Source organism: Coenobita brevimanus, chromosome 63, assembly GCF_032717465.1.
Source record: "Coenobita brevimanus isolate Jiangsu-jjx chromosome 63, ASM3271746v2, whole genome shotgun sequence".
Lineage (NCBI taxonomy): Eukaryota > Metazoa > Arthropoda > Malacostraca > Decapoda > Coenobitidae > Coenobita > Coenobita brevimanus.
The window spans coordinates 25,178,587-25,200,647 of NC_137016.1; the positions used below are offsets into that span (position 1 = coordinate 25,178,587).

General features: G+C 42.4%; 1 protein-coding gene across 1 annotated transcript in view; it reads left to right on the top strand.

Moving 5' to 3' along the window:
- arr (low-density lipoprotein receptor-related protein 6) overlaps window positions 1-22,061 on the top strand; it is an 801,354-nt gene that overhangs the window by 338,417 nt on the left and 440,876 nt on the right. The window contains exon 11 of the mRNA XM_080275999.1: window positions 5,519-5,660. Coding sequence (XP_080132125.1) covers window positions 5,519-5,660 — 142 coding nt within the window. The remainder of the gene's footprint in view (window positions 1-5,518; window positions 5,661-22,061) is intronic.

Below are 22,061 nucleotides of genomic sequence, written 5' to 3' on the forward strand. Positions count from 1 at the left end.
ATTGCATTTCTTTACAGGTGGCTTTACATTGAGTGACAAGCCAAATGGTTTCCTGTAAGCCAAGAAACCATTTACAATGCTGGGTGGTAACCATATAACCAAACCATACGTGCTCCCTATGTGTCCACAAGTGGGTTGGTGAAGGGTTAGTGCCCCTCCCCGTAAAACAAATACAGTAAAAGTCCTATTATTCGGCATCTATGGGACCGGGATGATGCCGAGAAACTGGATTTGCCGAATAATCAAAAACCTACCCTCTCAGTACCTTAAATGTATTGGTGAACACTGTCATCACCACTTATGGTATTACAACTGTGTTTGGAGAGAGTACTGTATGCTGTACAGTACTGCAATCAATACAGTACTATACCAGAATCTGAAATATATATGTAAATTAGTGAACATATACAAGTGTAATGACACAGTAGGCCTACAAGTCAGATAACACTTCCTGGATGGCTGAAATGATACGGAATATTACCTATCAGCTCAGTACATCATTTGTATTGGTGAACATTGTTATCACTACTTATATTATTACAAACATGTTTGGAGTGAGTACTGTATACAGTACTTTTCCAAACACAAAATAAAATAGTCGGAAAATTACATAAATAAAGTGAAGGAATATGATTTGGTAAGGTCCTTCTGATGAAAGTTAAACGTACATTTAGCACTCATTCTTTTGTTCGTTTTTTTTGTTTACATGTGAAAGGGCGAGTATTGATGCAAACAGTAATGTATTCTATTAACCCCTTAATAACCTCCGGCATTGAACAACCCTTTACAGTACCGATGTCAGTGATGTCGAGTTAGTGAGCTGTGAAAAAACTATGAACAATTTTGGGAAGGGAACGAAGGTCACTGGTATGTTTACATGACTCTATGCTACGATTCCAAGCAGTCAGGGGGTCGGTTAATCTCAGATGTTTTCGCCCATTTGGTAAATGCACCGTAACTTTGTGATTTCTCCCGTGAATCATAGCGAATCATAGCATGGGTTTAGGAAGCTAAATAACACATTGCTAGGTGCACCAGTCGATTATCTTCACATCTCTAAGAAAATGGAAGAAATTTAATCCCTCTTTGAGTACGTAGAGTAAGTTTCTTCCGTTCTTCTGAAATCAATTTATTTTTCTTAAAGATGTGAAGATAATCGTCTGGCTCACCTAGCAATGTGTTGTTTAGTTTCCTAAACCCATGCTATGATATCGCTATGAGTCACGGAAAAAACTGATAAAGTTACGATGTACAGTATTTACTAAACGGTCCAAAAGGTCTGAGATTAACCGACCGCGTGACTGCTTGGAATCGTAACGTAGAGTCGTGTAAACATACCAGTGACCTTCGTTCCCTCCCCATAATTGCTCAGCTTTATAGCTCACACTATCTTGACATCACTGACATTGACACTGTAAAGGGTTGTTCAGTGCCGGAGATTATTAAGGGGTTAATGGGATTTATTACTGTTTGCATCAATACTCTCTCTTTTACATTAAACACTAAAACGAACAAAAGAATGAGCGCTAAATGTACGTTTAACTTTCATCAGAAAGACCTTAGCAATTCATATTCCTCCAGTTTATTTTTAAGTATTTTTCGGGCCTTAGGTTAGGTTATCTATCTATCTATCTATTGCCAGATGCCTCAATCCCGTTTGGGGTGGCCACAAACAAATCGCCTCCAAGTTGCCCTGTCCCCCGCCATTTCACTGCCCTGCTCCCAACTCACACCCCCCTCTATCATATACCTCTCCACCCCATTCCTCCATCTTATCCTCGGCCTCCCCCTCCCTCTTCCTCCCTCCACCTCACTCACATACGCTCTCTTTGTCAGTCTTTCACCCTCCATCCTCTCCACATGGCCAAACCACCTCAGTATGTTCCTCATAACGCTTCCTATCACATCCACATCCACACCACAACGCTCCTTTATATCCTCATTCGTCAGTCTGTCTCTCCATGTGACTCCACAGGCTCCTCTTAAATAACTCATTTCCACAGCTCTCACTCTTGACTTGTGTCCTTCCAACAACGTCCAAGCTTCACTTCCATACGTTAGAGTTGGTATCACAATACTGTCATGTAGTAACTTTTTCACTTCCATGCTCACTTCCCTGTTTCTTATCACTGCTTTCAAAGAACCAGCAACCTTTCTTCCCTGCTGTACCCTTTCAAGCACTTCACCCTCCAAACCTCCATCTTTACTCATCACACTACCCAAGTACTTAAACGTACTCACATTTTCCAATTCCTCATCATCCAACCTCGCTGTACATTCACTGACTTCACCTCTCTCAAAGACCATCACTTTACTCTTCCCTACATTCACCTTTAGATTCCATTTCTTACACACTATCCCAAGCTCATCCACCAAGCCTTGCAGCTCCCCTTCGTCTTCACTCAACAACACAGTATCATCTGCAAACAACAGTACAGGGAGTTTCCAAACACTATCCTCTCTCACCAGGGCCGCTCCAACATCCACTACCCTACCTTGTACCTCTTTTATTACCCCATCCATGTACAGGTTAGGTTAGGTTTGGTTAAATAGTTAGGTACAGTTAAACTCGGTTAGGGTAGGCTTAGTTAAACAGGACAGTCCCTTCCACCATTATGCTGAGGAATAAAAGTTCTAGAGCTTTCACAGCCGTATAGCTAAAAACAACAGGGAAACTGATTTAATAGGCATTACAGTATCAGTGGTTCATGGGATACGCAGTTACTGGTAAATGTCATTTTCAGGAAGACATCAAGAATGAACGAATTTCAAGAATTAACGAGGGGGCTTGGAACATAACCCTCGCTAATTTGCTGGGGGTGGTTACTGTACTGTATGATACTGTGCAGTATTGTAATCAATACAGTACTATTCCTGAATCTGAAAAAATATAGAAATTAGTGAACATACAGAAGTGTAATGAAACATTAGGCCTACAAGTCACAGATAACACTTCCTGGACTGCAGAGATGATTCTGGACATCTGCTGAACAATCAATGATTTTCATAAATGGGACTACTTCTCAAAACTGCAGAAATGTCAGATCTACTGAATAATTGGCTGCCGAATATTAGGACTTTTACTGTAACTCAAAGTCAAATGGCCACCCCTTATGGGATTATGACGTCTGGCAATAGATAGATAGATAGATTTTAGCATCATCTGCGAACATACTCATGTAACTATTCAAACCCTCTGTCAAATCATTTACATATATCAGAAACATTATAGGGGCTAAGACAGAGCCCTGGGGTACTCCACTAGTCACGTTTCTCCATTGTGACACCTTGTCTCTTATGACTGTTCTCATCTGCCCTCCTATCAAATAATCTCCCATCCACTTTAATAGTTTCCCATGAATCCTTCCAAAGGTCTTGAACTTCCATAGCAGTCTCCTATTGGGCACCCTGTCAAATGCTTTCTTAAGATCAAGATAGACACAATCTGACCATCCATCTCTTTCTGTGTGAGAGAGAGAGAGAGAGAGAGAGAGAGAGGTGGGGGGTAGTAGGGCAGTTTGGCTGTCTTGTCTCCCTCTGAGTCCCCTTACCCTTCCCAATGCCTGCTTGTCTCCCTTCCCATCCCCCCACCCTCCCCCACCCCTGATTGTCTCCCTCCCTGTCCCCCCACCTTCTGAGACCTCTGCCTGCCTGTCCCACTTATCCACTCTCGCACTCTTGCTGCATCTGTTAGCCTGAATACCTTCCTGCATTTGATGTTTTGTCTGATTTTTTAGCAGTAGCATTGTTTACAAGGATAATAACATTTCCTATCGTGTTTCTGTGTCAGTCTCTGTTGATTGAGTAAAGTATGTGAGAGTTTGGGTTAGGGTCTGGAACACATCTCTGGCATTTATTCAGTATCTTACATGGAAAATTTCTTCGATATCTAACATACTCGCTGACTGAACACTCCCACAGATGCACATATAAACTCTTGCCTAACATAAGAGTGGCATTTCATTATATGGATGAGGAGATGATGAAAAAATTGATAGTGGCCATGATCCGCCCCAGGTTAGAATATGCAGCGGTAGTGTGGTCCCCACACAAAAAGAAAGATATTAACATGATTGAGAGAGTACAAAGAACAGCAACCAAGATGGTCCCCAGTCTGGCAGATCTGTCATACAGAGAGAGGCTGAAAGAGCTGGATTTGCTTTCATTATAGGAAAGAAGAAAGAGGAGAGACATGATTGCAGTGTTCAGGACCATGGTGGATGTAGATAAAATTGACCGAGAAGATCTGTTTTTATGGGATAAGAGAGCAACAAGAGGACACGGAATGAAATTGAAAAAGTCACGCTGCTTGAAGGATATTAAGAAATATAACTTTCCTTACAGAAGTATAGACTTATGGAATAGCCTGGACAAAGAGATCGTCCAGTCTAAAAACTTAAACGAGTTTAAAGCTAAATTTGACTTACTGAGAAACAGCGACGGGAACCCACGAGCATAGCACATTTCGTGTATATCATAATTAGATATATTAGGTAAATACATAAGTATTTGGAACGACTTAGATGAAAAGGCTGTGCAGGAGAAAAACATTCATGTGTGTAAAGGTAGACTAGATAAATGTGGATATGGAGACAGGTCAGCATGAGCATTGCTCAATTCCTGTATACTACAAATAGGTAAATACAACACTGCTGGACATTGGAATAGGCCTGTACTGTGCACAGTGAATATGCTGGACAAAGGGATGATTCGTGTCCCATGTGGCATGGAAGGTGGACAGCGTGAAATTTCATCACACTACTCTGAAAGGCGCGCAGTTTAAAACTTACAAATATGTTTGTTTCTGGAATTTTTCCATTTAATTTTTTCGGACTGCAATTGACCATGGGTAACTGAAACCATGGATAGCAGTTCTGCAGATAACGGGAGACCACTGTATTGTAGTTTTTGTTATCTTTGCAATATGAAAATCTGCATTCCTATCATCATTGCACAGCTTTGGCAAAAAAACGTCATTATCGTGCACTTAAGCAGGTTTCTTCTGACATTGATAATGCAGTACAGTATCTCTGGTTCTGATGACATTTAGGGAGTCAGTGATGAGGCTCTGTTCGACGACTTAAATCCAGGTGGTGGAGACCACTATCTCTCCACCCCCAAACCTCAGAACCACTTACGTCAAGCCCATCTCAGTTCTCTGTATGGCACAGTATGTGTTTCATAATTTTCTTTTAACCTAACCATGCTTATGTGTGTTTCTGATACTTAGCATAACCGTATGTATGTACTGTATTTTGTGGGTATGAATTGTTGAAAGGAAACTGTGAGTTTATGAATGTGGTACCTGGTATCAGTTATGATAAATCCCATAGGTTTTTACCTTCTTTATCACGCATTAGGTTCAGTACCGGTTGTGTGTGATAACGAAGAGATCACTGTGTGTGTGTGTGTGTGTGTGTGTGTGTGTATATATACTGTACAGTATATGGATAGATAAGTAGGTATATATAGATATATGTTCTTTATGTAGTGAAATAAAAATTTTTAACTTCACCAGATGGTATCGTTAGATGGCAGTGAAAGGCGTGTAGTACTAAATGACCGACTTCCACATGTTTTTGGATTTTCTCTTCTTGGGGACCATCTCTACTGGACTGATTGGCAGCTGAGGAGCATTGAAAGGATCAACAAGCACACAGGTCAGTCTGTTTTGTAGGACAATAAAGACCCATTATTTAAATTATGCAAAAATTTCTGGTAATCTGTTGAGCTCTTAGAAGTTTGTACGTACTGGACAAACTTTAATAACATTGATATCATCGGTACCGTCAAAGCAGATGGAGAGTGGCCATGTGTGGTTTGCCACCAGGGTGTGGGAAATAACTCTTGTGATAAGTGGGTGCACAAGAGATGTAGTGATATTAAAGGTGAACTGCAAGATGATGCTGATTTTGTGTGTGTGGTGCATCAGGTAAAACATATAGAGATTGTCGGACATAAAAGAACTGACCATGCTGGCGAATCTCTTGAGTTTGTGTGGAAGAATTTTGTTTTTTTGGAGACACGTTATGTGCTGGAGGTGGGGCTGGAGCTAGCTCTCTGGACAGGGTATGGAGTGGTTGTAGGAAGTTCAGGGAGCTGTTGTCTTTCTTGACATTGAATGGGTTCTCGCTTTGTGCTGAGGGACCTTTTTGTGTGACGTGTTAGGAACATAATGCTGTATGATACTGAGACCTGGGTAGTAAGGGAAGAGGATATATGCTGGCTCAAACGTACAGAAATGCTAGTATTAAATGGATGTGTATTGCGTCCTTGCGTGCGAGATGTGGGGAGTCTAGGTTCGTGATTGAAGAGTGAGAGGAGGGATGGGACTGGAGTGTATTGGTGCTGTGATGTGGAGGGGCAGATTGAGATGGTTTGGGCACGTGAAAAGGATAGAGGATGACAACTGCGTACAGCAAGTGAGATGCGTGGACGTCGGGGATAGGGTTGCAAGAGACATGCCAAAAGAGACCTCAGGGATAAGGGCTGACTAGGGAGGCCACCAGAGATCGAGCAACATGGAGACCTGCCATGAGGTGACCAAGGCCAATGCATGTATGCATGTTGGACCTCAATTAATGATATGATATGATTGGTGTGATTCTTATACAGGCACTCTCTGTGTAGTGTGATAGTTAATATCTGGAGCATGCATACTTTATATGGTGTAATAATTAAAGTAAGAAGTTTACATACCCTTTTGGGTTTAAGGGCTGTATAACTAAGTATCACATTCTTTTCCTAGATTAGGCTTCGTGATTTCTTAATCACTTCAGTAAAAATCTTGTTGATTTGGGGGGGGGGGGAATCAGCTAGGTGGTTAAATGCCTTTTGGTATAACTCTTCATACCCATAATACATCATGTAGGTGAGGTATTCAAGTGCAGTGTGAGAATCCTTTGTTGCTATTATAATTCTTTCAGTGTTATGCCCACATTTGGTATGCCTCTCCTGCTGTGTTTTGTTTGGCTGTTTTTCATTGTGTTCCATTGTAGATGCTGCCATCCATTCCTCCCGGTTGGTAAGGTTCACCTTGTCATCTGGATGTCATTTGACCACTATGTTCTGAGTTTCTACGATATTTGCAAGTGTATTATGGTAGGATAGTCAATCCTTGATCATATCTTCTCTTTTTCTTCTGTTTCTTTTTTTCCCTTTGTGTTTTCCCATCCTTCCCTTTCCGAGTTTAGACTGCTTAGTTGATGTAGGTTAAACGTTGATGTTTTGGTTTTAATATTCTTTTTCTTGGTGCTTGCTTACTGATCTTTGGGTCTCACACAACTGCTTTTTCTGCTTGCTAGCACCATTAGCAGTCTTATTTGTTCAACCTATATTTTTTAGGGGGGGAGGGGGAGAAGGTAGGTTTTTACCTTTTATTCCTATTTTTTGTCAGTGGCTGTACCACACTGAGTGCAATGTTTATTGTCCAGTCAGTAAATACGGGAGCAGCCGGGTCAGTCAGCCATGCGAATGCATTTTCACACACTAGCAAAGCCTTATGTGATGCATTACTGTAGCTCCCAAAGGATTTGCACGTGCAGATAATAAAGCCCTGTGTGGTACTTCACGTAAATGAAACTCGTATGGTTCTTCACTTTAGCAAAACAGTGACTATAATTCCTTTGAACTCCCTGCTTGCCTACACAGCAAATGCTGCAAAATGCAACTGACAGACAACCTACTTTGCCCTCATTGTTGTGGATCCCCTGACACCACCCCACAACAAACTGTCTGCATTTCAGTGTCATAACATAGACAGTCCTTCACCTTATCCTCCACGAAAGATCTCTTAGAGCTACTGACTGAAATGGCCGATATCCTGCAGTCCATTGAATTCACATCCAGATGAGCCTGGGGTTACAACGGCAATGACTCAGAGCACAGGATTACACATCTTGTTCTGTATTACTTCTTCACACTTTCTGAGTGTGACTTTTGTTCAACTAATTTTAATGTACAGTCTCTTTGCTTCCATCCCATCCTGTCTCCTCTCAGACTAATCTCTCTGATCGTAATGCATTCCTAATGAAAGCTGTCATCATATAAAATTTCCTGGGGTATCTCACTTTTGAGCTACTTGACAGTGCCTCAAATGCCATTCTGAACTGTAATGAACTCAAACTGAACCATGAAGCACACCAACTTTGGCTGAGAATTCCTCTCAATGCCCCACTCATTCTCACAGACATAGTTGTCCCTTTGCACATTGTCATCACCAAACCGGACAATCCATTTATTAATACTGTACAGTACTGTACATACCTTTCTTGTAGCTGATGATAAGAGGTTAGTGAGGGATGTTAAAGTTCTAGGAAGTGATGAGTGTGTGCAGCAGTACAAACTGTTGATTTGTGATATGGTGCTTAAAGAATGAGTGATGAAAAAGAGGAGTTATGTACCTAGGAGGAAAAAATGGAAGCTGGAAAACAAGCAGTAAGGGATGCCTTCTATAATGAGATGAGGAGAGTGATGGCTGAACAGGGAGCTGTAGACAGAGGCGTTAATGAACAGTACAGAGCCCTCAAGAACAACCTCTTGAGAGATACTGATGCAATATGCGGTTGGACAAGAGGCCCACAAAGACAATAAGTAACCTGGTTGTGGGGTGAGGTGTAGAAGCTGCATTTAAGGAGAAAAGAAGGCTTTTCGGGGAGTGGAAGAAGGGTGGTAACAAGGAGGAATACTTGGCTGCTAAGCGTAGGGCTAGAAGAGAGGTATACAGGGCGAAGTCTGAGTCACAGAGACTTTTATTTGATAATGTAAATTATGTGGAAAGGAAGAATATGATATTTAAGGTGGCAGATCAGTTGAAGAGGGATAATTGGAATAGTATAAGAGAGCAGTGTGTGAAGAATGATGAAGGAAGGGTAGTGGTGAATAGTGGGGATATTAACGATGCATGGAGAGAGCATTATAGCCGGTTGTTGAATGAGGAGTTTGACTGGGACAGGGATGGTTTGAAGCCAGCAGATCCAGTGTTTGGTCCTTGGCCTTTGGTTGACGCTGCTACTGTGATTGAGGCAATAGGCACGATGAAGGTGGGGAAGGCAGCAGGTGTGTCTGGGTTGACTGCCGAAATGTTGAAGGCCTCAGGAGATATAGGGGTGAGGTTAGTCACTGACCTTATAAATAGGATTATATATGAGTGTGTTGTCCCAGATGATTGCCTTAAGAGTTTAATTGTAAATGTGTACAAAGGGAAAGGTGCTGCCCTGGAAAGAGGAAATTATAGAGGTACTGTATAAAGCTTTTAGATCAGATAATGAAGGTAATGGAGAGTGTACTAGAAAGTATGATTAGAGCAAGAGTGAATACTGATGAGATGCAGTTTGGGTTTATGCCAGGCATGGGGACCACTGATGCCATATTCATTGTTTGACAGCTTCAGGAAAAATATATTGGTAGGACAAGGGATCTGTATATTGTTTTTGTTGATTTGGAGAAGGCCTTTGACAGAGTCCCTAGAGAGGTGGTGAAGTGGGCAATGAGAAAGCTTGGCTTGGAGGAGTGGCTGGTTGGGGTGGTTATGGCCATGTATGTGGGTGGTCGCACCCAGGTAAGAGTGAATGGAGATTTGAATTATGAGTTTTCCATGAATGTTGGTGTGCATCAGGGGTCAGTTTTGAGTCCCATGTTGTTTCTCATGGTACTTGAAGCCCTCTCACATGACTTCAGAAATGGACTCCTGTGGGAGATGTTGTATGCTGATGATTTGGTGTTGATTGCAGAGAATGAAAGGGAGGCGGAGGAAAGATTTAGGAAGTGGAGAGATGGTATGGGGCACAAGGGCTTAAGGGTCTTATCTATCAATTGCCAGACGCCTCAGTCCCGTTCGGGGTGGCCACAAACAAATCGCCTCCACGTCGCCCTGTCCCCCGCCATTTCACTGCCCCGCTCCCAACCCACACCCCCCTCTCTCATATACCTCTCCACCCCATCCCTCCATCTCATCTTCGGCCTCCCCCTCCCTCTTCCCCCCTCCACCTCACTCACATACACTCTCTTCGTCGGTCTTTCACCCTCCATCCTCTCCACATGGCCAAACCACCTCAGTGTATTCCTCCTAATGCTTCCTATCACATCCACATCCACAACACAACGCTCCTTTATATCCTCATTTGTCAGCCTGTCTCTCCATGTGACTCCACAGTCTCCACTTAAATAACTCATTTCCACTGCTTTCACTCTTGACTTGTGTCCTTCCAGCAACGTCCAAGCTTCACTTCCATACGTTAGAGTTGGTATCACAATACTGTCATGTAGTAACTTTTTCACTTCCATGCTAGAGAGTTGGCCTGCAGTCCTGACGGACCCGGGTTCAAATCCCGCTGAGGCAGGGAACAGCTTAAGGATTTGAATGTCATAAAATCAGACTTTACTGATCTAGCAGAAGGCCCGCCGACATGTCGTAAAAATACCCCCACTAATACCAATACACCAGTCCTGTATGAGACAGCCCTAGCATGTATTCAATATGGACGGTGGGTGTTAGCGCCGAAGTGGTGACATGTAGAGGTGTGCGGTACGTAGGAGGACTACTGGGCCTTGAAAGCAGGCTGTGAAGCCTATGCCCAGAGTCGGTCACACACACAAAAAAAAAAAAAAAAAAAAAAAAAAAAACTCGCTTCTCTGTTTCTTATCACTGCTTTCAAGGAACCAGCAACCTTTCTTCCTTGTTGTACCCTTTCAAGCACTTCACCCTCCAAACTTCCATCCTTACTCATCACACTACCCAAGTACTTAAATATACTCGCATTTTGCATTTCCTTATCATCCAACCTCAGTGTAAGTTCACTGACTTCACTTCTCTTGAAGACCATAACTTTACTTTTCCCTACGTTCACCCTTAGATTCCGTTTCTTACATACTGTCCCAAGCTCATCCACCAAGCCTTGCAGCTCCCCTTTGTCTTCACCTAACAACACAGTATCATCTGCAAACATCAGTACAGGGAGTTTCCAAACACCGTCCTCTTCCATTAGGGCCACTCCAACATTCACTACCCTACCTTGTATCTCTTTTATAACCCCATCCCTGTACAGATTCAGCAGCCGTGGAGACATGATACATCCTTGTGTCAACCCAACCTTCAAAGAGAAAAATTCACTCAGTTCATTGTCCACATGCACTGCAGCCTTAGCACCCTCACACATACTCTTCACAGTATTCAGCAACTTCCCATCTACTCCATATATATTCTTAATACTTTCCACAACCCTTGTCTATCCACCCTGTCATATGCTTTCTCCAGATCCATGAAGGCCGCATTCAACTTCTTTTCCATCTCTAGAGACTTTTTCACTAAAGATCAAAGAATGAATATTAGAGCTATGCAACCTCTTCCCATCCTAAAGCCTCCCTATTCTTCTCCAACTAATTCCTCTGTTCTTTCCCTAACCCTGTCAGTAAATATTCCATCGTATATGTACATTTCCTATTACATTAAGAAGACAGATGCCGCTATGATTACCACACACTTCTTTTTTCCCTTTCCTTTTGTCCAAGGGAATAATTATACCTGATTTCTCATCCTCTGGGACTCTACCTTCCTCCCAGGCCAACCTGCAGATCATCTACATCCATTCTGCTACTATCTCTCCCCCATGCTTCAGCATTTCACCACACACTCCATCAATTCCTGGGGCTTTCCCCATTTTGACTTTCTTCATTGCTTCCACAACTTCCATCCTACTGATTTCTTCCTGTCTTCTCACTTCCCTCCTTCTCCCAGCCATTCCCCAGCCACTTATACTCACATTACTTTCATTCTCTGTGTTAAACAATTCTCTCAGGTATTCTCTCCATCTGCTCACTTTTTCTCTCTTCTCCACTAGTAATCTACCATTTTTATCTTTCACTCCCATACTAACATCATTGATGCTCTGTTTAACTCTACCTCTTTCCAGAACATTTTCTTACATTCCCTCCACTTTACACTAACATTCCTTCCAAATTTCTCATCAACTCTCTTCTTACTCTGTCTTTCTAATCTTTTCACGTTTCTTTTCCTTTCTACATATAACTCTCTCCTCCACCTCTCAGCATCTTTCATACCCATATTACACATCCATTGTTTATATGCTTTCTTCTTTTGTGCCACAGCCTGTCTCACCTCTTCATTCTACCATGCTGTTCCTTGCACCCCCTTTTGTCTTCATTTCACCCCACACACCACCTTACAAGCTGCAAATATTTCTTATTTGAATATCTTGCACACTTTTTTCATGTCTCCCATCTGGTCCAATTCATAATTACCTAATCGTTCCTCCACTTCCTTCTTATATTCTGCCCTTTTCTCATCCTCTTGTAACCTTTCCACTCTCTTTGCATCTGCTCCTTCATCCCATCCTTCTCTTCTTCCATTTCTCCATTTTACTTGGACCTTGATTCTGACCACCACTTGGTGGTGGTCAGAAAGTCCACTCCCCCAACCTCTATATGCTCTTGCATCCATTACATATCTTCGCATCCTTTCATCCAACACACATAATCATGGAATACATAATAATAATTTTAAATATATATTAATAATTATGAAAGCCCTAAGGAGTAAATATTTCATGCATTAGTGAAAACTGTGACATCGATATATCATGTGTTTACATTTGGGCAGTCCGAGGAAAAACACATTGAAAATACAATGAAATATCTAAATAAATGTTGGAATATAAGAGAGAAGAAAATAAAGGAGCTTTGCAACCAGAACAGTAACCAAAAGGGACGATTCTTCGTCGTTGATACATTATTATTATGCATAACAGATGTTTATTTAATTGTCCTGGGACTGTCTGATGGTGAGAGTATATACAGTGCTTCTGCTTCTTCTCTACCAGGTTTGGAGACGAGTTTGAGATCGTATTCGCCAGTGACCTTGACTGGGTATAATTGAGACAGACAGTGGTTTTCGGCTTAGGTTATCTTTTACAGTGGGTAGGCCATGTAGTTTGGTTTTAAACTTTATTTTTGGATTCATTTGGATGGATTTAGGGACTTGGCTGGGGGGAAGCCCAATACTCATAAGTGCATCTCTATACAGTAGACCCTTCTTATCTGCGAACTTTGCATCTGCGGATTTAAGTTTCCGCGGATCAAAATTATTTTAATACTGTTCTATACACTGTAACTTAATTTGAAATTGGCATGCAACTTGCACTTGTTTTGTAGCTAGTTAGCACACCCACACCCACGAGCATTCCCGCCGCTCCGCCAGTCTTATCGTAAACACCAATGAGTTCGCTACCTACGTCGTCGTCATCCTTCTCATGTTTATAACTCTACTGTACTTCATTGTGTAAGTCAAAAATGGCTTGCAAGAAACAAGTAAAAGATAAAAGCAATCCTTTTAAGTGAAAGGGAGAGTGTAAGGTGTTATCTGGCGTCCTGACAGAAGAGTCAGATTAGACTCACAGCATACCGACAGTGCTGCCACACATATCGTCGCCTCACCACATTGGCACTGTAGGAACTGCACTGCAATCATCGTCGTCATCATACCGCAATTATCGTCATCTATACATCAATCATCATCGTCCTACAGCAACCGTCATCATTGTATGAATGTTATGAAGAGAACACACAGTCTTTTGGTGAGTGTTAATATGTATTTGTAATATTTTAAATATGTTTTTATTTTTTCAGGGATGTGCTTAGCTTATGTGGAAATAATACTGTATGCCATTTTGTGATGATGACTTCAGTACCCGCGAAATTTGCCTTCCGCGTGGGTCTCTGGTCCTTAACCCCCACGAATAACTAAGGTCTACTGTACTTTACATGTTAACCCATTTGCTGTGGAATTTATTTCCAGCTTGATTCTCAAAAAGTGTCAGTACTCCAGCAAAAAATCAAAATGGTATTAGGTATTTGTCTACAACACTCTTTGTGACTGCCTAATACTTACCTTTCCATTTTCAGCACTGAAATTCCTTAATAGCTACATATATTACCAGCAGGACGATGAATACATCAGAAATTTGCCGGGGATTTACCGTAATTAAAAGGACATGAATGGCAAAGTTGGGAATGTACGAGTGGATGGAGTGGTTGGTCAGTGGGGTGTGCCAGCTGAAGTAGATGGGAATGGTAGTGCATTGGTGGACATCTGTGCTTGTAAGGGGTTGGCAATAGCTAACACCTACGTTTGGCATATGATGATCCTCAGGTATACATGGAGAGTAATGAGGAGGATGGATGGTGAACTTGTTGAACGAAAGGCAACGATAGATTATGTGTGTGTGGATGAGCAAATGAGAAGACAAGTGTTGGATGCAAGAGTGTGGAGGGAGTGGGGGAATGGAGTCTCGGACCATCACTTAGTGATGGCCAAGGTAAAGCTGCAAAGAAAATGGTTGAAGAGACGAAGGGGAAGACAGGAGGAAACAGCTCCTGTGAGAAGAGTGGAGGAGTTGCAAGATAGTGAGAAAATGGCAGAGTATAAGAGCATAGTGGAAGAAAGATTGGGAAGGTATGAGCTAGAGCAGATGGAAGGAGTGGAAGACGTATGTAAGATATTCATGGAAGAGATAGGCGCAGCGTGTGAGGTGATTTGTGGAGTGAGGAGGAGATGCAAGGGTGTGCACGGGACAGCATGGTGGAATGATGAGGTGAAACGAGCTGTGGAACGAAAGAAGAAGGCATATGGTGAATGGTTGGCGAGTAGAGGTAGGGGAGAAGATGAGAGTGAGAAGAGAGACGTATATGTGAACAGGAGAAGGGAGGTTAAGAGACTGGTGAAGGAGAGTAAAAAGAAAGTGGATTAAGAATTTGGGAGGAAGCTGAGTGTGAAATGGAGGGAGAGTAAGAAATTGTTTTGGAAGGAGGTAAAGAAAGTAAGGCAGTGTGAAAGAGGAAATAGTAGGAGAGTGAAAGATAGGAATAATTGATTGTTGGTGGAGAAGAGAGAGAAATTGAGGAGATGGAAGGAGCACTTTGAGGATTTAACAGCAGTGTGAGTATAAATGGCTGGGGAATGGCTGGGAGAAGGAGAGATGAGAGGAGGGAGGAAGAGATCAGTAGGATGGAAGTAGTGGGAGCAATGAAGAAGATCAAGTTGGGGAAGGCCCCAGGAATTGATGGAGTGTGTGGTGAAATGCTGAGGTATGGAGGTGAGATTGTTGTAGAATGGATATGGAAGTTGTGTAGATTGGCTTGGGAAGAGGGAAGGGTTCCAGAGGACTGGAAATCAGGTATAATTGTTCCTTTATATAAAGGAAAAGGGGAGAGAGAAGTATGTGGTAACCATAGGGGTATTTGCCTTCTTAGTGTGACTGGTAAAATACCGTATATGGTAGAATACTCATTGATAGGGTTAGGCATATGACAGAGGAGCTAGTTGGAGAAGAACAAGGGGGATTTAGGAAGGGAAAAGGGTGTGTAGATCAGATATTTGTTTTAAGATGTTTAGTGGAGAAGTATCTAGAGAAGGGAAGGAAAGTGTATGCTGCCTTCATGGACTTGGAGAAAGCTTATGACAGAATAGATAGGCAAGGTATGTGGAAGGTATTCAGAATTTATGGAGTGGATGGGAAATTGTTGAATGCTGTGAAGTGTATGTACGAAGGAGCTAGGGCTATGGTGCGAGTGGATGGTGAGCTGAGTGAATTTTTTAATCTCAATGTGGGACTGAAACAGGATTGTGTGATGTCTCCATGGTTGTTTAATATATACATGGATGGGGTTGTAAAGGAGGTGCAGGGTAGGACAGTGGATGTGGGGGTGGCTCTAATGAATGAAGGTGAGATTTGGAAGCTTCCGGTGTTGCTGTTTGCTGATGATACAGTATTGTTGAGTGAAGATGAGTGGGAGTTGCAAGGTTTGGTGAATGAATTTGGGACAGTGTGTAGGAGGAGGAAGTTGAAAGTTAATGTAAGCAAAAGTAAAGTTATGGTGTTTGAGAGGAATGAAGTCACAGAATGATCAGTGAGGTTGAATGATGAGGAAATGGAGTGTGTGAGTGCATTCAAGTACTTGGGTAGTGTGATGAGTAAGGATGGAACGTTGGGGGATAAAGTGCGTGAAAGGGTACAGCAGGGAAGGAAGGTTGTTGGTTCACTGAAAGCAGTGATGAGAAATAGGGAGATTAGTATGAAAGTTAAGAAGTCACTGCATGATAGTATATATTGTGATCCCTACCCTGATGTATGAAAGTGAGGCGTTGACCTTGCAAGAGGGGAACAAATCAAGAGTGAGAGCAGTGGAAATGAGTTACTTGAGAGGAGCATGTGGAGTGACATGGAGGGACAGGTTGACGAATGAAGAAGTGGAGGAACGTTGTGGGGTGGATGTGGATGTGGTTGAGAAGATTAGGAGAAATACACTGAGGTGGTTTGGACATGTGGTGAGAATGTAGAATGAAAGACTGACTAAGAGAGTGTATGTAGGTGAAGTGGAGGGAGGGATAGGGAGGGTTAGACCAAGGATGAGGTGGAGGGATGGAGTTGAGAGATATATGAGGGAGGGTTGGGTAAGTTGGGGGGAAGGTAGTCAAATGGTGGGTGACAGAGTGACTGGGAGGCGTTTTGTCTGCGGCCACCCTTTGCGGGATTAGGGTGTCGGACTATAGATAGATAGATAGACATATGTATATGGCACATACCTTCAGCTTTCTCTTGGGATGTTTGTTGAGCCTTCGTCGAGTACCGTAGGACTTGTGGAGACTTCTGAATTTGGATAACGAAGTCTCCACTTTGCACTTCCCGACACCCTGTAATATGATTACCACAGCCTGATATTATCACTAGAAACACTATTCTGTGATTTTCAAATAGTTTGGAATCCATACTTCAAGGAAAAAAAACACTGTGAAATCAATGAAAATTACGAGTGCATACGAGCTTCCCACTTGCGCTCGTTCCCCGCTGGTATTCTGTCATTTATTATTCATAAAAACACACACACTTTATATTCCTATTACTATATAACTCTTATATATATATCTGTAGTCTTTATTCATAAGTTTCCTTCAGTACTAGTAGTTTATTGTCACTGTAGGCATTCAATTTCTCTTTCAGTAAAATACGTAGCATTCACTTTCTTGTCCTGTATACTAGTGTGGAGAACGAATCTGTCACTTTTCCTTTATAACTCACAGAGTTCATACATGCTAGAGTGAAACTTTCACTTTCATTACTCTTAGTATATATACTAGTATTCTTATATTACTACTTATTTACATTTCTATTTACATTCTCTATTTTATTTACTTTATTTACATTTTATTTTATGTACACAGTGTTATGCACTGTCACTTGCAGTAACTTATAAAACTATTTTCCACTGTTCAGTTATATTTACATTCATTGCTTTCACTTGCTGTTTACACATTATTTATCATTTCCACTTGCACTGTTTTAGAGTCACCAGATAGATCGTAGTCACTGTCCATCAGTATCATTGATAAATTAGCCCTGTACCCCTTTGCACACGAGGTTTAGTAGGGGTAGAGGTCACAGGGCCCTTTGCATGGGGCTAAAAAGCAGCAGCATTGGACGGGCGCGAATCCGATGTGGTTTCACCTTGAAAGACGACAGTAAACTGAATGCTGTTGCCTAGGGGCAGTGAAGGGCTGCCAATGTCAGCGTGGTGACAGCTGCAAATATATACGCTATGAAATGATTGGCAGGAAATCTAGACAGTACATAATAAATTAGGTAATTCCAGGTGAATGTAAATATCACTTTGGCTTCTCCCTTCCTTTCTTATATATATTTTTATTATGAGAACAGGTCATACGGAATATTTCAATGTGAACTAAACAGGGAAAATTAGCGAACAAGTGCGCGTGAGGTGTTGCCAGGTGATAATTAGCCCATTCCAGATGTATGGCAGTATCAGTTGCTTTTCTCTTTCTTTTATATATTCTTTTGTATAAGAATAGGGTAAAGGGCACAGTTCAGTGGATAAAATGAGTGGAAAAATCCATCCAGCATTTGTGTAGCGCAGCGCAGCTGGTCAGGTGGTAGGGGAGGTAAAGAGGGGAGGAGTCAAGGACAGGAGAAAAATGGCTGAATTGTCAATAGTACAGGTGACATTAGCAGAACTGAGTATAGCTGGACACTGGTAGTACTGATAGATGATACAAGCCACCACTTGAAAGCCCAGGTGAATTCAAAATAACACAGAATCACAAATGTGACGCCCCGCGGTATGATCCCTTGCTCCCGTGCGTTGCAAAAGTGATGCCCCACGGTTAAGGGGTTATAAAACATCTAATCACGTTACATTGCATATAACTCACCTAAATATTGGTAAACCTCCTAGAAATTGTGACACTCGGCCAAGCACTCGATCAGCTGGGCAGGCATATTTGTTGACATGATGTTTTGACTTGCCACTGTGTGAGGGCTGGGATGCTCTTGCCATACCAACATTGGCGAGAGCCTGGAATACCGCACGGCCAGTTCAAACCATTGTCAGAGGCCGACTACAGTCATATTCCGCAGTGAAAGGGAACAATTCACAGAACGTCTATAGTCATGAAACGCAGCAAAAGGGCTAAATCTGCCCTGAGATGTGATACCTCTCCTAGCAATTGATTTTTACTTAACCAATTGCATTGTTAAACCGGGGTTTGCCTGTATTTAGGATCTCACAATTCAGGAGATTCCACTGTAGGTAGAAAATATGGAAAACCCAAGCAGCTGAGAAACCTAGCAGTAAGGGATGCCTTTTATGGTGAGATGAGTAGCATGGTAGCTGAACGGAGGGGGGTTGACAGAAGTGTTAATGAACGGTAAAGATCTCCCATGAACAATCTCTTGAGCATTATCGATTCAGTGTGTGGATGGACCAGGGGTCTCCCAGACACAGAGAATAACATGGTGGTGGGATAAGGATGTAGAGGCTGCAGTAGAGAAAGGAAGGCTTTTCAGGAAATGGAGAAGGGGTGGTAACAAAGAGGAATATGTGGCTGCCTAGTGTAGGGCTAGATATGAGGTGTCAATCTCTCTATATGTCAATTGCCAGATACCTTAATCCCGTAGGGGGTGGCCACAGGCAAATCGCCTCCATGTCACCCTGTCTCCTGTCATTTAACTTCCCTCCTTGTAATTCAGACCACCCTCACTCATATGCCTCTCCACTCCGTCCCTCCATCTCATCCTCGGCTCCCTCTCCCTCTCCCCCACTCCACCTCACACACATACGTTCTCCTCATTAGTCTCTTGCTCTCCATCTTTTCCACATGGCCAAACCACCTTAGTGTGTTTCTCCTAATGCTTTTCTGTCACATCCACATCCACACCACAATGTTCCTTCATTCCTCATTTGTCACTCTGTTCTCTCATTGAACTCCACTTGATTCTCTCAGATAACTCAAATTCCACTGCTTTCACTCTTGGATTGCGATTGATGTGTCGAGGGAAAGGATGGAACTTGAATGTATTAGTGTTGTGCAGAGGAAGGGTAGATTGAAATGGTTTGGGTGTGTTGAGAGGATGGAAAGTGACATTTGAGTGCAGAAGGTGAGAGGTATGAATTCAAGGGTAAGGATTGCAAGAGAGCGACCAAAATAGATGAGGGATGAGATCATAGAACATGACCGCAAAGATAAGGGGCTGAATAGGGAGGCTGCCGAAGATCAAGCAGGATGGTGAACTGCTGTTAGGTGACCAAGGCCAACATGTTAAAGTATGTTGGAGCCTTCATAAACAATACAGTACCAGCATATTGCAGTAACTTGCACACAACATACCTTTTAATGAAAGCATATAATCACTGGGTCTTACACAGGAATACCATCTGCTTTGCCATCTCTGAGTAGGTTGAGCCAGACATTTATCAGTACTTAACAAAGCTTTATTTGTACTGCAGGAGTTTGAACACCCATGCTTGGTGAAGGACACTTGGAGAGAGGAGTATAAGATCTTTAGTTGTGTTTGTATAAACAAGTAAGGTATTCGATCCCTTAACCTAATAGTGAGGTGGATATCTCATTATCGGATCATATAAAGAGGTTTGGTGGTAGGTGGGGCGCTCATCATCCACTCACTTAGTGTAGTGGTACTCTGTTTTTAGGGTAGCTCTACATTGAGTGGCACGCCAAATGATTTCCTGTAAACCAGGAAAGCATTTACAATGCTGGGTGGTAACCTTATAACCAACCGACACATGTTCCCTGTGTGACAGCAAGTGGGTTGGCGGAGGGTTAGAGCCCCTTCCCGGAAACAACTAACTAAAAATAAGAACAAGAAGCCTAAGACCAGGACTGACCAAAAGATGATGACTAAGGACCGAACAAAGGGCATGATACGGATTTTGACTTTTTTTTTTTATGCGAGGAAGCAGGAACCAAAGGCTGAGCCCGCATCAACGTTCCATCCAAGAAAGAAAAAAATACAAAAGAGAGCCAAATTCAAGATCCATTCATTTTGAGATGGCTGGACACACTGCTTTTGAAAGATGGGAGATCATAGGATGTAGGAAATACAGACAGAGGGAGACAGTTCCAGAGATGACCTGTTGCATAAATGAAGGACTGAGAGTAACGGTTAACTCTTGCATTAGAGAGTTGGACAGCAAAGGGATGAGAGTTTGTTGCTAGTCAGGTTCTACGCGCCTGTCGTAGAGGCTGAGGGATGCAAAAACACAGTTCAGAGGAGCAGTACCATTGAAGTAGCTAAAGAAAAGAGATAAAGAGGCAACAGTGCAGCAAAGAGACAAAGGTTGAAGGGAGCCAGTGAGGGGAGGAGAGCTGATGAGACGAAAAGTCTTTGACTCCACCCTATTGAGAAGAGCTGTATGTGGGGAGCCACCCCACACATGAGAGTTGTACTCCACATAGGGGTGGATAAAACCCCTGTAAAAAGTCGACAACTGTGCAGGAGTAAAGAAGGCACGGAGTCGGCTTAGCACACCTATCTCTTGAAAGCAGATTTTACAAGAGACGCAATATGATCTTTCCAAGATAAGTCCCATGTGAATGAAACCCCAATTATGTTCAGGGATGATGCAGGATTGAGCTGGATATTATTAAACATTAGTTGGTATTCCTGTGGGAGATTTTGATGGGTTGATAGGTGTAAAAACTGAGTCTTTGATGCATTAAAAACAAGATTATTTTTACCCCAGTCAGAGATACGAGCCAAGTCAGGCATTAGGTGTGCCATAGCCTCATCCCTCTCTTGTTTGTTGAAGTAACTGCTGAGATGGACGTTTTGGGAACCAAATGGAAAGGTGAAGGGTGGAGTCATCAGTGTACGAGTGGATAGGGTTAGATGTACAGCTTAGAAGATCATTGATCAATAGAAGGAAGAGAGTTGGTGATAGGACAGAGCCCTGAGGAACACCACTGTTAATAGATCTAGGAGAAGATCGATAACCATCTACAACAGCAGCTATAGAATGACCAGAAAGGAAGCTATAGATGAAGGCACAGATAGAAGGATAGAAACCATAAGAGGGGAGTTTGAAAATTAAAGATTTATGCCAGACTCGATCGAAAGCCTTTGAGATGTCAAGTGCAATGGCAAAGCTTTCGCCAAAGTCCCGAAAGGAGGATGACCAGGAATCTGAAAGGCAGGTGAGAAGATCGCCAGTGGAGCGTCCCTGATGGAACCCATACTGACGATCAGAAAGAAGGTTGTAATAGAAAAGATGCTTTAAAATTTTTCTGTTAAGAATAGACTCAAAAACTTTTCAAAACACAGGATGTTAAAGCCATTGGACGATAGAGGGTTGGGAATGGTCACCCTTCTTTGGGACTGGCTGAATGAGAGCAAACTTCCATCAAGCAGGAAATGTACAAGTAGACAGACAAAGGCAAAAGAGTTTACCTAGGCAGGGTGTAAGCACAGAAGAACAGTTCTTGAGGACAACAGGAGGGACCCCATCAGGCCCATATGCCTTGTTAGTATTGAGGCCAGTGATGGCAGAAGATACATCAGCCGAAGAAATTTTAATGTCGGCCATGAGGAATGTAAGGGGTGCAAATGATGAGGTGAAAGAAAGAGAGATTGTCCAAGTGCTTGAGGGTACAAAAGTGAATGTGTGTGAATTAACTGAATCAACATGGAGAGGAGAGAGTGTGAGTGAATGGGATTATGGATGGGGTATATGTCAGT